This window comes from Homalodisca vitripennis, chromosome 6 (genome assembly GCF_021130785.1).
Source record: "Homalodisca vitripennis isolate AUS2020 chromosome 6, UT_GWSS_2.1, whole genome shotgun sequence".
NCBI lineage: Eukaryota > Metazoa > Arthropoda > Insecta > Hemiptera > Cicadellidae > Homalodisca > Homalodisca vitripennis.
In genome coordinates, this window is record NC_060212.1 from 15,246,220 (window position 1) to 15,258,685 (window position 12,466).

Sequence of the window (12,466 nt, forward strand, 5' to 3'; positions counted from 1 at the left end):
TACAGTACCAAATATAACGTTAAAAATTGAATTGTAATACTAGAACTACTTTTGTGCTGGCAACATTGAGGTGATTGATTAATCTAATATTTTAAAAAGTACTCTACTAATAATTTTGTTGCATAATTACAAAAAATTAAATAGTATTGGACACTCAATATATTATTTCATATACCATTAACGTTTACACAATATATAAGTAGAAAACCGATATCATTATGCAACAGGCGGTCGACAAATGTAATATAGCTGTAGAATATTTAGCGCGGCGGCCTGTCATCAACTCCGGGGAACGACCAGACTCCGGAGGGTCAGCAGGAGCGGGGTCCGGAATGGAAGGCAACTCGACAATTCTAATGTCTACATTCTCCGCGCTGATACCCGTCGCTGGCCGTCGTTTACGGACTAATTCCATAATTCAGACGGCATTCCTGACCCGATATTGGCCAGGACATGAATGGAGAGGATGAGGGATAGCGGGATGCCGGACGGCTCCCACGGTCCTCAGGGTGAAATCGGTAAACCTTGTAGGACGCCGGGAATGTTATCTGGACTGGCACGGCACGGGAACCGGGGTCTCCTCTGACTTGGGCCCGAGCTTCTCCGTCCGTGGCTATAAAAGTCCAGAAAGGCTACATAATGTTTACCAAGCCCACCTTAACAGTAAACCCTACTGCGTTTGCAATCAAGGTTTTGTTATCTACATACTCTTTTATTTGTTTCAAATTCACACCTTTCAGTACACATCGTAAAATAAGAAAGCTTCACCGCTATGGGTTTCCCAATAAATTTTAACTAAGCGATGACGTAAAAAAATATTTTTTAGGATATATAGTAATGGGACTATTTTATTTAGTTTAATATCGAATTGATTACGAATTGAAGCGATAAACAATTTGTTAAAGTCGGATACAAAATATCTTTACGCGCTAGTATAAAAATCAACATTTTAAAATGAACTCCATTTTAGCACAAAATAATAATTGTTTTACCGCCGTAAGGTCTAAGTTAAGAAATTATAATAATAATAACTGCTATGTTTAGCTTACACCATAGACCATTCTGTAGCACATGGGATTATTAATAGCCTTTATAAAATTACACCATAAACTAATGTTCAAATCGGACACCAGATTTAGTGGACCGATAAGATTTGACATTCACACTACCTCCTCATTCTATTTTATAACAGAAGGTTGAAATACAAGACGAAGGTTCCTTTTAAAAGGTTTAAAGGGAAAATAAGGCTAAGGAAACAAAACTCCTAATTCATTCTGAACATCAGGGAATTAGAAAAGAAAGAATAAGTGGCTTCTTTTCGGTAAAAACTCCACAAAGAATATAGCTTAAGGGTTATAATTTATAGAGTGTAATCATTTAATAAATGCATAATGTAACGTTTCGACGATTGAAATCCACCCTCTTCATCAGGTAGGTGCATTTCTTTAACCATGACATATATTCCAGAGCACCTTTAACCGTATGGAATTTCACGGATACCCTCTGATTCCAGGAAGATCGCGAAGGTCGGTGAGCCCAACAACCTGTTACCTTTGAGTAACGGTATGCTGTCTACAATTGACCCAGCCATGTACGCCAACCTGAGGCGCAAGCAGAGGAGATTGGCCCGCGAGAATCTCGGGGTCTTGGTCGCTGTGTCGAAAGGTGCCAACGAAGCCATCAAAGAGTGTCAATTCCAGTTCAGGAACAGGAGGTGGAACTGCTCCACAAAGAACTTCCTTAGAGGCAAGAATCTCTTCGGCAAGATAGTCGATAGAGGTAAGTCAAATATCTTGAAATGTCATAGAGATTAAGTGGACTCTTAATAATGACTAGGCTGATTTTCTTCAATAATGAGAATAATTCAGAAAAACTTATATAGGTACAAATTTTCTTAAATCATTCAATATAAATTCAACCGAGAAGAGTTTCTACAAATGTTTGATACTTTTCAGTTTGTTCATCATAAACATGAATGCCATCAAATCATGCACAATGTCCTTCTTAAAAATTCACTTAGGCTAAACAAAACAGGAAGAAGCATTAGTGATGCAATGCTGCATTTAGCCTACTCAGTGATTAATTACTCAACGTGTAATCTTGTAGCTCTCAGTGATTAATAACAGGTGGTCTGTAATGGGAGTTTTCAGTGATAAAAACCTCGTAGGTAATTTTTTAAGTTCACGGTGATAAATAAATAACACGTGGTGTAGTCTAATGCAATCTCATTAACTAGTAATTTGCTTTATCTAATGAGTTGTCATCGGTTAGCAGGCAGAGTAGTCTTGTAATTATGCAGTGATTAATCAACAGTGGCGGAATCTTAGTTCTCAGTGATATTATCAAGTTGAAATCTAGTAATTTCTCAGTTATCAATAACACGTTATGTAGTCTAGTAATTTCTTGGTTATAAATAACACGTTGTATATTCTAGTAATTTCTCAGTTATCAATAACACGTTGTGTAGTCTAGTAATTTCTTAGTTATCAATAACACGTTGTGTAGCCTAGTAATTTCTCAGTTATCAATAACACGTTGTGTAGCCTAGTAATTTCTTAGTTATCAATAACACGTTGTGTAGTCTAGTAATTTCTTGGTTATCAATAACACGTTGTATATTCTAGTAATTTCTCAGTTATCAATAACACGTTGTGTAGTCTAATAATTTCTTAGTTATCAATAACACGTTGTGTAGTCTAGTAATTTCTTAGTCATCAATAACACGTTGTGTAGTCTAGTAATTTCTCAGTTATCAATAACACGTTGAGTAGTCTAGTAATTTCTCAGTTATCAATAACCCGTTGTGTAGTCTAGTAATTTCTCAGTCATCAATAACACGTTGTGTAGTCTAATAAATTCTCAATGATTGACACGGGTGTTATAATCGGTGTATATAATCAGTAATAATGTGGTGTTGTAATTTTTTTATTTCCGAATTAGTAGTGGAGCAGTCGTATACGCTTTTGTATTAGTAAATAAATACGTGTCGTAGTTTTTAAATTTGTGTTTTTTACTAATTTTCCAGGAAACCATAATAAGAAATTTTTGAGGTTATGTTTGATCAAAATATTGTTACATTAGCTAGGAAAATTGAAACATTCCACGGAAATAAAATTCAATTATCTTCCACAGCCTGGCTAGCCTAGAGTAACCATCACGGGGTACGTTAATTCTAAAACTCTCATCTGCAGTACGAAAAGAGTGGGAACCCGTTGGAAATGCAATAAACGGTCAAGTAAGATTGTCGGATAAAGGGTTGGTAGCGAGGAGATACGTCGCGGCGCGGCGGGGCCCACTACATTCCGGGAAGATTAGCATCGTATCAGACTTGCCACTGGAGCCGCTGGATTCACTATTATTTTTCAATTTGTCCCCGCGATAGAGATCTCCGAGAGCCCGAGGGGGGCTGAGCTGACAGTGATATCTTGTCATGCAAATGTCCCAGGGGTGGGGAGCACCTGGCGGACTTGTTTATTTACAGTTATCATCCCCTGGGCCGGCACACGTGCTCGGCCAATTACACCGGGATTATCGCTGCTCCCAGTTAATTTAAACAAATCGCAATTGTACCTTTATTGTCATGCAGATACGATCTTAGCGTCCTAGTCCTCCCTTTGTGATCGTGTTGACAGGCGGGGTAATGCTCTTTGTAGATTGGGAGATACAGATTATCGAAGGGGTTGCAGGACATGACAAGTCGAGTGTGGACTCTATCAAATAACCTTTGCATTAATACTCTATACTTATTTAAAGACCTAGAGTAAATAAAACAAGTGTTGTATGAGAGAACCATATGTTGCTATTCAACTTCTGGGTAAGAGTTGTAATAACGTATTGTTATCTAATCGAGTAGAAACGGTACAATCTATACCTCCAGGATCCCTAGAAACATCCGTTATCTCTAGAGACAGTGAAGTGAAATTGCTGAATGCACAATCTGTCTCTAGTTGCAGTTATACTCTATAGAAACTTATTTAATGACCTGAAATAAATAAAACAAGTGTTGTATGATAAAACCAAATGTCGCTATTCTATTTCTGGGTAAGAGAGAAATTGAAATAACGCATTGCTATTTAATGAAGTAGAAGCAATAGAATCTATACCTCCAGGATCCCTAGAAAATCCGTTATCTCTAGAGTCAGTGAAGTGAAATTGCTGAATGCACAACCTGTCTCTAGTTGTTTAGCAGATTGATGTTTCTTCAGTACATTATTTTAATTGAAGTGCTATCAATTTATCAATTTTTTTAGTGCCTAATGTTTTAATGGTTAGCCTTAACCATTCCTCCTTAACCTTTCCTTGGAGAACATTTTGTTGATACTCTTTGATCTGTGCAGGCGTCAACGTATTGATACATTTATACCACTATTTATCTAAATGACATACCGAAATCACTAACCGAAGTGATATACCGAATAAAAACCCCTGCTGCGGCACAGTTTTCAAAATAATTAATGAGAACCAACTGGACGAAAATAGAGAGGATAGGCCAAGCTAGTGTAAATACCGGATTAGAGCTAGATGCTGGTGCCAGTTTCGAGTCGAGAGGCCGTCCAGTGTTTGTAGTACTAAAACACCTTTATTGAAATGTTATGTTGGGCTAGCTGCAAACAAAAACAGACGGAGCAAACACTTCCAGCTTCCCGGGGCTGTCCCCCGGCCGGCGGTTCTTGTCAACATCGTCCATCATCTCTGCACCTCGATTGTGGACATCTCGAGCTCTGAAAACAAAGTCCACACAGTTCCGCCTTTAACGATCTTGTTGGACTCCAAAGTGACTTTTCCCTTGTCAGGGAAAATATCGTAACAACAGCAAATCCAAACTTTAGGGACGAATAAAGATTTGTTAATCCACCGCGGGGATTCTGGTCTGTTCACCCAGGGACAAGAACTTGAGGAGACCTCCCATTGCACTTTGTCCTAAAAAACGAATTTTGCACTTCTTCCGGAGTAACAGGACAATCCAGATGGGTAAAATTGGGATAGGCGCTACCAAAGTTACATCCATCATGGGGAGCGATAACGGTATCTGCGTTATGTTAGAATGGAAGAAATGATTCTCTTTTTCAACCTCATCCAGTCAAGGCAGGCAGGATAGGATCTTCTCTCATGTTTAATTTTTCAAAAACCTTTATCGCCAAGGAAGCCCACTCTGGTGTAACAGTTTTCCTCCTTAGTAAGCTAACCTGCCAATCAACCTCAATAACCTAACCTATCGATCAACCTAAGTAACCTAAACTATCGATAAACCTCAGTAAGCTAACTTGTCGATAAACCTCAGTAACCTAACCTGTCGATCAACCTCAGTAAGATAACCCAAATAATGTTTAACCCAAATATTTGCGATTCTTCTTCTTCTAAGGGGTGGCCTATTGCCATGCACTAAGCTTCAAGGGCCTTTTGCGCACCCTGGAAGCACACCATGAGGCCTACCAGTGTATTTGCGGTTAGTTATGTCGCTCCTGGACATCCAAATGGTTATCCAGATGAAAGTGACACATCGGGTTTTGCTGTACCAGGTGCAGCTTCAACTGGAAGGTGTAAACCTGCCAGAAGTGGACTCTTTTGGGGGACACTGCCGGGATTGCAGAGGTTCGGAGAAACATTTTGTGAATTGGTGTATGTAAATGTGACTGACAAGAGTTTCTATTAGGAGGAGAAAAATAAATAGAACAAAAAATTGATGTTTTTCAAGGTTAATCTTTTTTGGGCAATACCATCAAGGAAAACTGTTGATTTGTGGGCGGCAATCCCAAAATGGCGTCATCGTCCGCTCGTTCTTCGTCGAGAGAATGCACAAGTTGTTGAAACAAACATTTGTATTCAACCGCGAGAACCAATAAATTCCGGGCCGAAAATTACCAGAGGTGTGATGAACGGCAGTTACAAAATTACAGTAATAGAGGGCGTCGGTGTCATGATCGATTGTAATTCTGGCCGACCGGCCGCCGGCGCATTACCATAATAATATTGGGAAGTGAATATTTTTATTACATATTTGGGGGTTTAATTAATTAATGTGGTATATAATTTGTAGGATTGCCGGTGGCTAGGTGGGGAGGGACCACACAGACGCAGGCGGGCGAGCGGCTGAGGTACCTTGTCATTAGGACGCTACCTGCCTAAACATCATCATTACATCGCTTGCCAACACTTCACCGACCGCTGGATCGCGCTGTGGCGGCCGCTCGCTCTCTTCTGCCCGCGCCGGACCCGCATTTGCCCTGTCCACAGATTTATTTGCTTCCTTATTCAATTTATCATGCAACAGGAAGCCCCCCCCCATTAGTGAAAGCAGTTGGAGCACGTCCGCAACTCTGTAGCCAAATGTAGTTACAATATGAATATTCAAGTTGAGTTTTAAAAAATGATTTATTTATTAATTAACCAAGTTTTAACGGGTTTTTACTGTTGATGTTTGTTGAGGGCAACAAATTTTCTTCGTTCTTCTTCGCTCTGAATATTGGTGGTTTTAACACTTACAAAAAAAAGAACAAAAAACTAAAAAAACACGTCAAACTAAATTTCCTTTTTAATCATGTCAGATGGAACAGTTAATATTTTTAATTCTTCAAAACAGTTACGGGTTTCTACTGCTGATATATGTTGAGGGAAATAACTTTTCTTCGTTCCGAATATTAGTGGTGTTAATACTTACAAAAAAAAACCCAAATAAAAGCTTCGAACTAAATTTCCTTTTTAATCATGTCAGATGGAACAGTTAATATTTTTAATTCTTCAAAACAGTTACGGGTTTCTACTGCTGATATATGTTGAGGGAAATAACTTTTCTTCGTTCCGAATATTAGTGGTGTTAATACTTACAAAAAAAACCCAAATAAAAGCTTCGAACTAAATTTCCTTTTTAATCATGTCAGATGGAACAGTTAATATTTTTAATTCTTCAAAACAGTTACGGGTTTCTACTGTTGATATATGTTGAGGGAAATAACTTTTCTTCGTTCCGAATATTGGTGGTGTTAATACTTACAAAAAAAGTATCAAACAAAATTTCTTTTTTAATCATGTCAGATAAACCGTTAATGTTTTTTATTACTCAAAAAGGTTTTCGGGTTTCTACTGTTGATATGTGTTGAGGGCAATAACTTTTCTTCGTTCCGAATATTGGTGGTCTTAACACTTATAATAAAAAAACGCGTCAAACAAAATTTCCTTTTTAATCATGTCAGATGGAACAGTTAATATTTTTAATCCTTCAAAAACGTTTACGGGTTTCTACTATTTATATATTATGTTGAGGGGAACGACTTTTCTTCGTTCCGAATATTGGTGGTGTTAACACTATAAAAAAAAAACAAAAAAAAAAACAAAAACACGTCAAACTAAATTTCATTTTTAATCATGTCAGATAGAACCGTTAATATGTTTAATCCTTCAAAAAAGTTTACGGGTTTCTTCTACTGTTGATATATGTTGAGGGCAATAACTTTTCTTCGTTCTGAATATTGGTGGTGTTAACACTTACAAAAAAGACGCGTCAAACAAAATTACTTTTTTACTCATGCCAAATGGTTCATATTTTAAATCCTTCATCATATTGAGTTTATCAGTTTTTTTTAAGATTGAACGTATAAATATTATTTCAGATTTACTTGAAGTCCGCAGAAAGAAACATATTTTCTCATTGATAGTTACAACAGTTTCTATGAAATATCATTGTTCAGTTACACAAGTAGGACTGACAGAACTACCTTGGCTGAAATCCCATAGAGAAAGAGAAGCCGAGAGTATCCATTCAAGCACAGGCGAGGCAGAGTCCCGGGTTGCCCAGCAGAAGCGCTCGACGCCCGCCCGGCCCCCTGCCAAGATCTCGTAATAAATGTCTATAGATTAAGGTATATTTTGACTACGCTGCTAATGCAGGGAGCTGTGGCCAAAAAGTGTTTTGTCATGAGGATGTCGAGCCGTATCAGCCCGTGATGACTACCTTGCATTACCGGGTATTTCCGTCCAAGGTTCCGACACTCTCGCTGTCCCCCCTCCCCCCACCCACACTCACCCTCAGCTTGTCACTCCAGCCTAACCCATTGAGGATGGGATTGAGGGTCCCAGAGTGTTGAACTGGCTCTGAATGCCGTTAGTACTGGCCTGCTGGATATATTCCAAAACCATTTTTAAAATCTTAGGGCCCGGTTAGATTTAGGCAAGGGTCATAAACCCTCCTTTGGGAGTGCCGATGGCCGAGCGTTCTAAGACGTTGGACTTTAGGTCTACGTAAGTTAGAGATAGCGCAGGTTCAAATCCTGTCTCTGACCGTTGCACTTATTATCAGTACATCGACCTTGTACTGTACCGACTCTCCTCCTTATTCTCTTTGATAAGATCCTCGCACAGTCCAGTGGCCCATGAGGACGGACAGAATAATGCTTAAAAGGGTATCGGTCTCTCCCTTTTGTAAAAAAACCTAGGTGAGTGACAAAGTGCCTTAACTAAGCGCAAACTCTCCGTTAGCCTACAAGTGAGTTATTCATTTTGCTGATCAATTCCAATTGTTTACTTCAATTCGCGGCACCCATATCTTGATTGCTTTATTCATCAATCGAGGACCTGGAAAAATTTCTTGTCTGTCTACATTATATTTCGAAAACGTAATGTGTAGACTCGACTTTTTGCAGGAAGCTTAATTTCTATTTAATAACATCCAGTTCGACAATGGAGCATGTCACTTCATGCGATTTGGCTGAGCGTTAGTGAACATTTTTACACTGGTGTTCAAACGAGAAATTACAGAATAAATAAATTTGTAAACAAACAGTAAAATTTGTTGACTTAAAATTGTATATATGACCTCGGCGAAGCCTGTTACACGACCTTGTATGATGAAAACCGAAGTCTTCGTATAAATTTGATTTTTACAACTTTAATTTCCTCAAAATTGCGTGTATATTTGCGAACAAATTTTGATTCGAACTCTTCGTAATTCTGATAGTTAGGAATTGAGGTCAGAAAATTGCATTCCCGCTGGGAAAGCACATAGTTGTCCATTTAAATAGGCGATTTTCAACTCATCGCGCAGATAATAATAAGCGTAAATATTGTGATTTCTCCCGGCATTCTTGAGGGGGAGGAGGGGGGGATAATCCGCGAATGACACGGATGGGAAGAATGATGGCAACCAAGGCAGGGATTTATTACTCCGCCAATAATAGGATTGTTGGAACATACCGTAGTGCAATTACAAGGCCGTGGCTCTCTCTCTCTCTCTCTCTCTCACACACACACACACACACACACACACACACACACACACACACACACACACACACACACACACACACACACACACACACACACACACACACACACATGCGCACACATACGCCACAATGCGGTATGTGTAAGCTACCACATCCGCCTTAGTTTAGGCTACGCATAGTTATTCAACTTGTCTACCATCGAAGGATCATTATCTACTCTATTTTCCTGATGACATACACAGTCCAACAATGCAAGCGTGCTATATAATTTTATAGTCGTGCTATTAATATTTTATGTAGATTTGTAATAACATAATAATAAACCCGTCTCCTGCTTTTAGTACCGAAGAAATATTTTGTAATGTTGTACTCTCTTTAAAACGCTCGGTCGATCTTGTCGAATAAATTGTTTTGCTCAACTTTTAAACTGCAAAGACTTTTGAAGCTAGCATATCCTTCCAAAGATAGCGCTATAAGGCTGGAAGCAAGATTTCGTTTCTAGAATCATGGAATAAAAATACATATAACTTTCTTTTTTTAAGGAAATAGAATAAGGAATACTTTCTCGTGGTTAGTTAATTTTTACGAAACAACAAACAACAACTACATTAACTCATATTATATGCACATCAAAAAGGCAAGTAATGAAATTAATATGATATTTTTGTCAGTTAAAAATGTAACCAAAACAGTTTTAATGGCAAACATTGGAAATGTATGAATGCATAATGAACTAAATTGTGTTATAATTAAGAAATCTGTAAGTTTATTTTTATTAGAGTTTGCGCTATGATTTTATCAGCCACTGAATTACTTGATAGCTTTTAGGAATCAGTAGAGGACCACATGAAAAGTAATACCTCCTTCTATGTTTTGAGGAGTAACCGGTTTTGCTTACAAATTATATTTCTCTAAGTAAATTTTACAAACAGTAATTTGGACTCGGTACGTTGGCACCACTGCTTAATACTAGGAGTACGCTCCACCACGTGTAGAGTAAATAGGCTTCTCTCAGGTACCATGCGAAATTTCAAGTCTAGCTTTTTTCATGGAACTGCATTTCTTACCATGTCACATTAATGTAGTCGGTTTCTTCAAAAAATTATTGATTCTATAATTTTTTCATATCCACCGTGATTACTCAAAAGAACAATGTAAAAATGTTCGCTAACGCTCAGCCTAAATCGATGTTGGTTATATATAAATTAAGCTTCGTACAAAATTTCAGGGCACAGTTTTTAGTTCGTTCTCGAGACGTCATGTGGAAATAGTTTTGGCTCCACCAGGCAAGTGCTTCGCTAACGCTCAGCAAAGTAGGAGCAACGGAATGAAAAGTATATAAAATAAATTAAAAACATTATAAAATTGAAAAGTACAAAATTTCAAAACACACGAAACTATTTGAGTTAAACCCTTTACAACCAATGTGCTCGTCCCTCTGGTTGGACCCACAACTAAAGCACTGAAAAGGCCGATATATAGCTTTTAAATAATTCAAAGTAGTTTATTTAATTAAATAACGAGTGACTACAATGTTGCGTAGTGCGGCCCTAGCGTTGGACCTCGGAACTAACCGAAATAACCCTCCAGACCTCTACATACCTCGTCAATCTGAATGATGTATACTAATACTGTGAAAGGTAGAATGGACTAAAAAGATGGTACGAGTTAATAGCGAAAGTTCATCAAAAATTTTGGGTGTAGGAGGTAAGGAAGCAAAGGCAGTTCAAAAGATAATCAAATTTATGTAAATACACAGTTTTAGGATTCATTTATCCAATACGCATTAACAAGTGGCTTAATCAAGCTTGAAGATTCTCCCTGTCAGGGGGGGCGGGGCACATAAACGTCTCCGGGAACTACCGCAGGCCCCCCCGGGGGGTCGCGTCCACCGGGCACTCGGGTCGTCCTAATTCCGAATTCATGGTCTATATATCACAGTGGAGATAAAATAGAGGACACATTTGTAGTGGTGATGTTTAAGTTAGTGGTGTTGAGAGGACGACAATGGGCCGCCGGGTGGTCCGCAGACAAAGATGCCGAGGTGTAAGTAAATAGTCATTGTGCGAGAAAGGTCCCTAATGAAGGTCCCTGATACACTCCGGAGGATGGGCGGCGTGAATGCAGGCAGGCAGGCAGGCAGGACGAGCGTGGCAGTGATCGCATTGTACAAGTGCACTTGAGTGGTCTTTTCCTGGATCATCCTAGGCTCGGTTAACGGTCATTGTGCTGGTGTAATGCGCTACCGCTCAGGCCCAAACTGTCAATTTTCGCTGAAAAAGATCAGAACGAGCTTTACCTGAAGAAACCCTTTCTGAGGAAACACGCATCTTTCTTTCACCCAGGCCTTTTTGAAGACCTGCTAGAATGCTAGCTCGTGCTGTGATTGGCGAAAATTTAAAAATGAAATTAATAATTCCAAAAGTAATGATGTTTCATCCCAGGGTTTTTAAGGCCCGTTAAACTTCCAGCTCGTGCTATTGAGTAACGGAATGTAATTATGTCTGCTTTGATTTGCGGAAATCGCAGTTTGGTTAATTTTGAACAAATTGTACACGCATGAAATTAACTTAACGTTTCAAAATAAAATTATTTGTCACATATTGGCATAATGCTGGAAATTAAACATTTAATGCTAGTTTGTGCACATAAAGATTGCTTGTGAAGAAGTTATAGATATAAAGGTTCCGTTACTCGAGTAACAAAAACTTATTTATTTGTACGACAATACCTGAAACAGATTTTATTTACATTAAAAACTATTTCATTTTAAGTATATTTAACCTAATTATATATTCTTTCACTCTCAACGACTACCATGGTATGTTATTTTATCCAAGCACTGACCGAAGCAAATATATATTTGTTTTGTTATTTAAGATTTGTTATTTAAGATTTGTTATCCTTACATTAAATTCTGTTTGTATTATTTGTTCAGTTCTCTAAAATTACTTTCGTAAGATGTACCATACTTGTATTCAAATTCACCAGATCGCAAAATAAAAAATAAAGACGACCTAAATACAAATACCTAATTGCGTATATGCAGTATCCTTGCGTTTTATCAACAAACGATTATTAGGATTTGAAACTGAATTAGAGTAACCAAAACGTGTATACGTGCAACACAGAAAATGATTGGAATACGTATGAAAATAATTGGGGAAAAGATCAACATTAATTAGGTAGTAAAGCCGCATCATAGACTTTATTTAGAATAAAGAGTGTATTTACATTTCAGTATCGTC

General features: G+C 38.2%; 1 protein-coding gene across 1 annotated transcript in view; it reads left to right on the top strand.

Moving 5' to 3' along the window:
* LOC124364136 (protein wingless-like) overlaps positions 1–12,466 on the top strand; it is a 40,656-nt gene that overhangs the window by 11,484 nt on the left and 16,706 nt on the right. Inside the window, 1 exon segment of the mRNA XM_046819364.1 lies at positions 1,514–1,779. Coding sequence (XP_046675320.1) covers positions 1,514–1,779 — 266 coding nt within the window.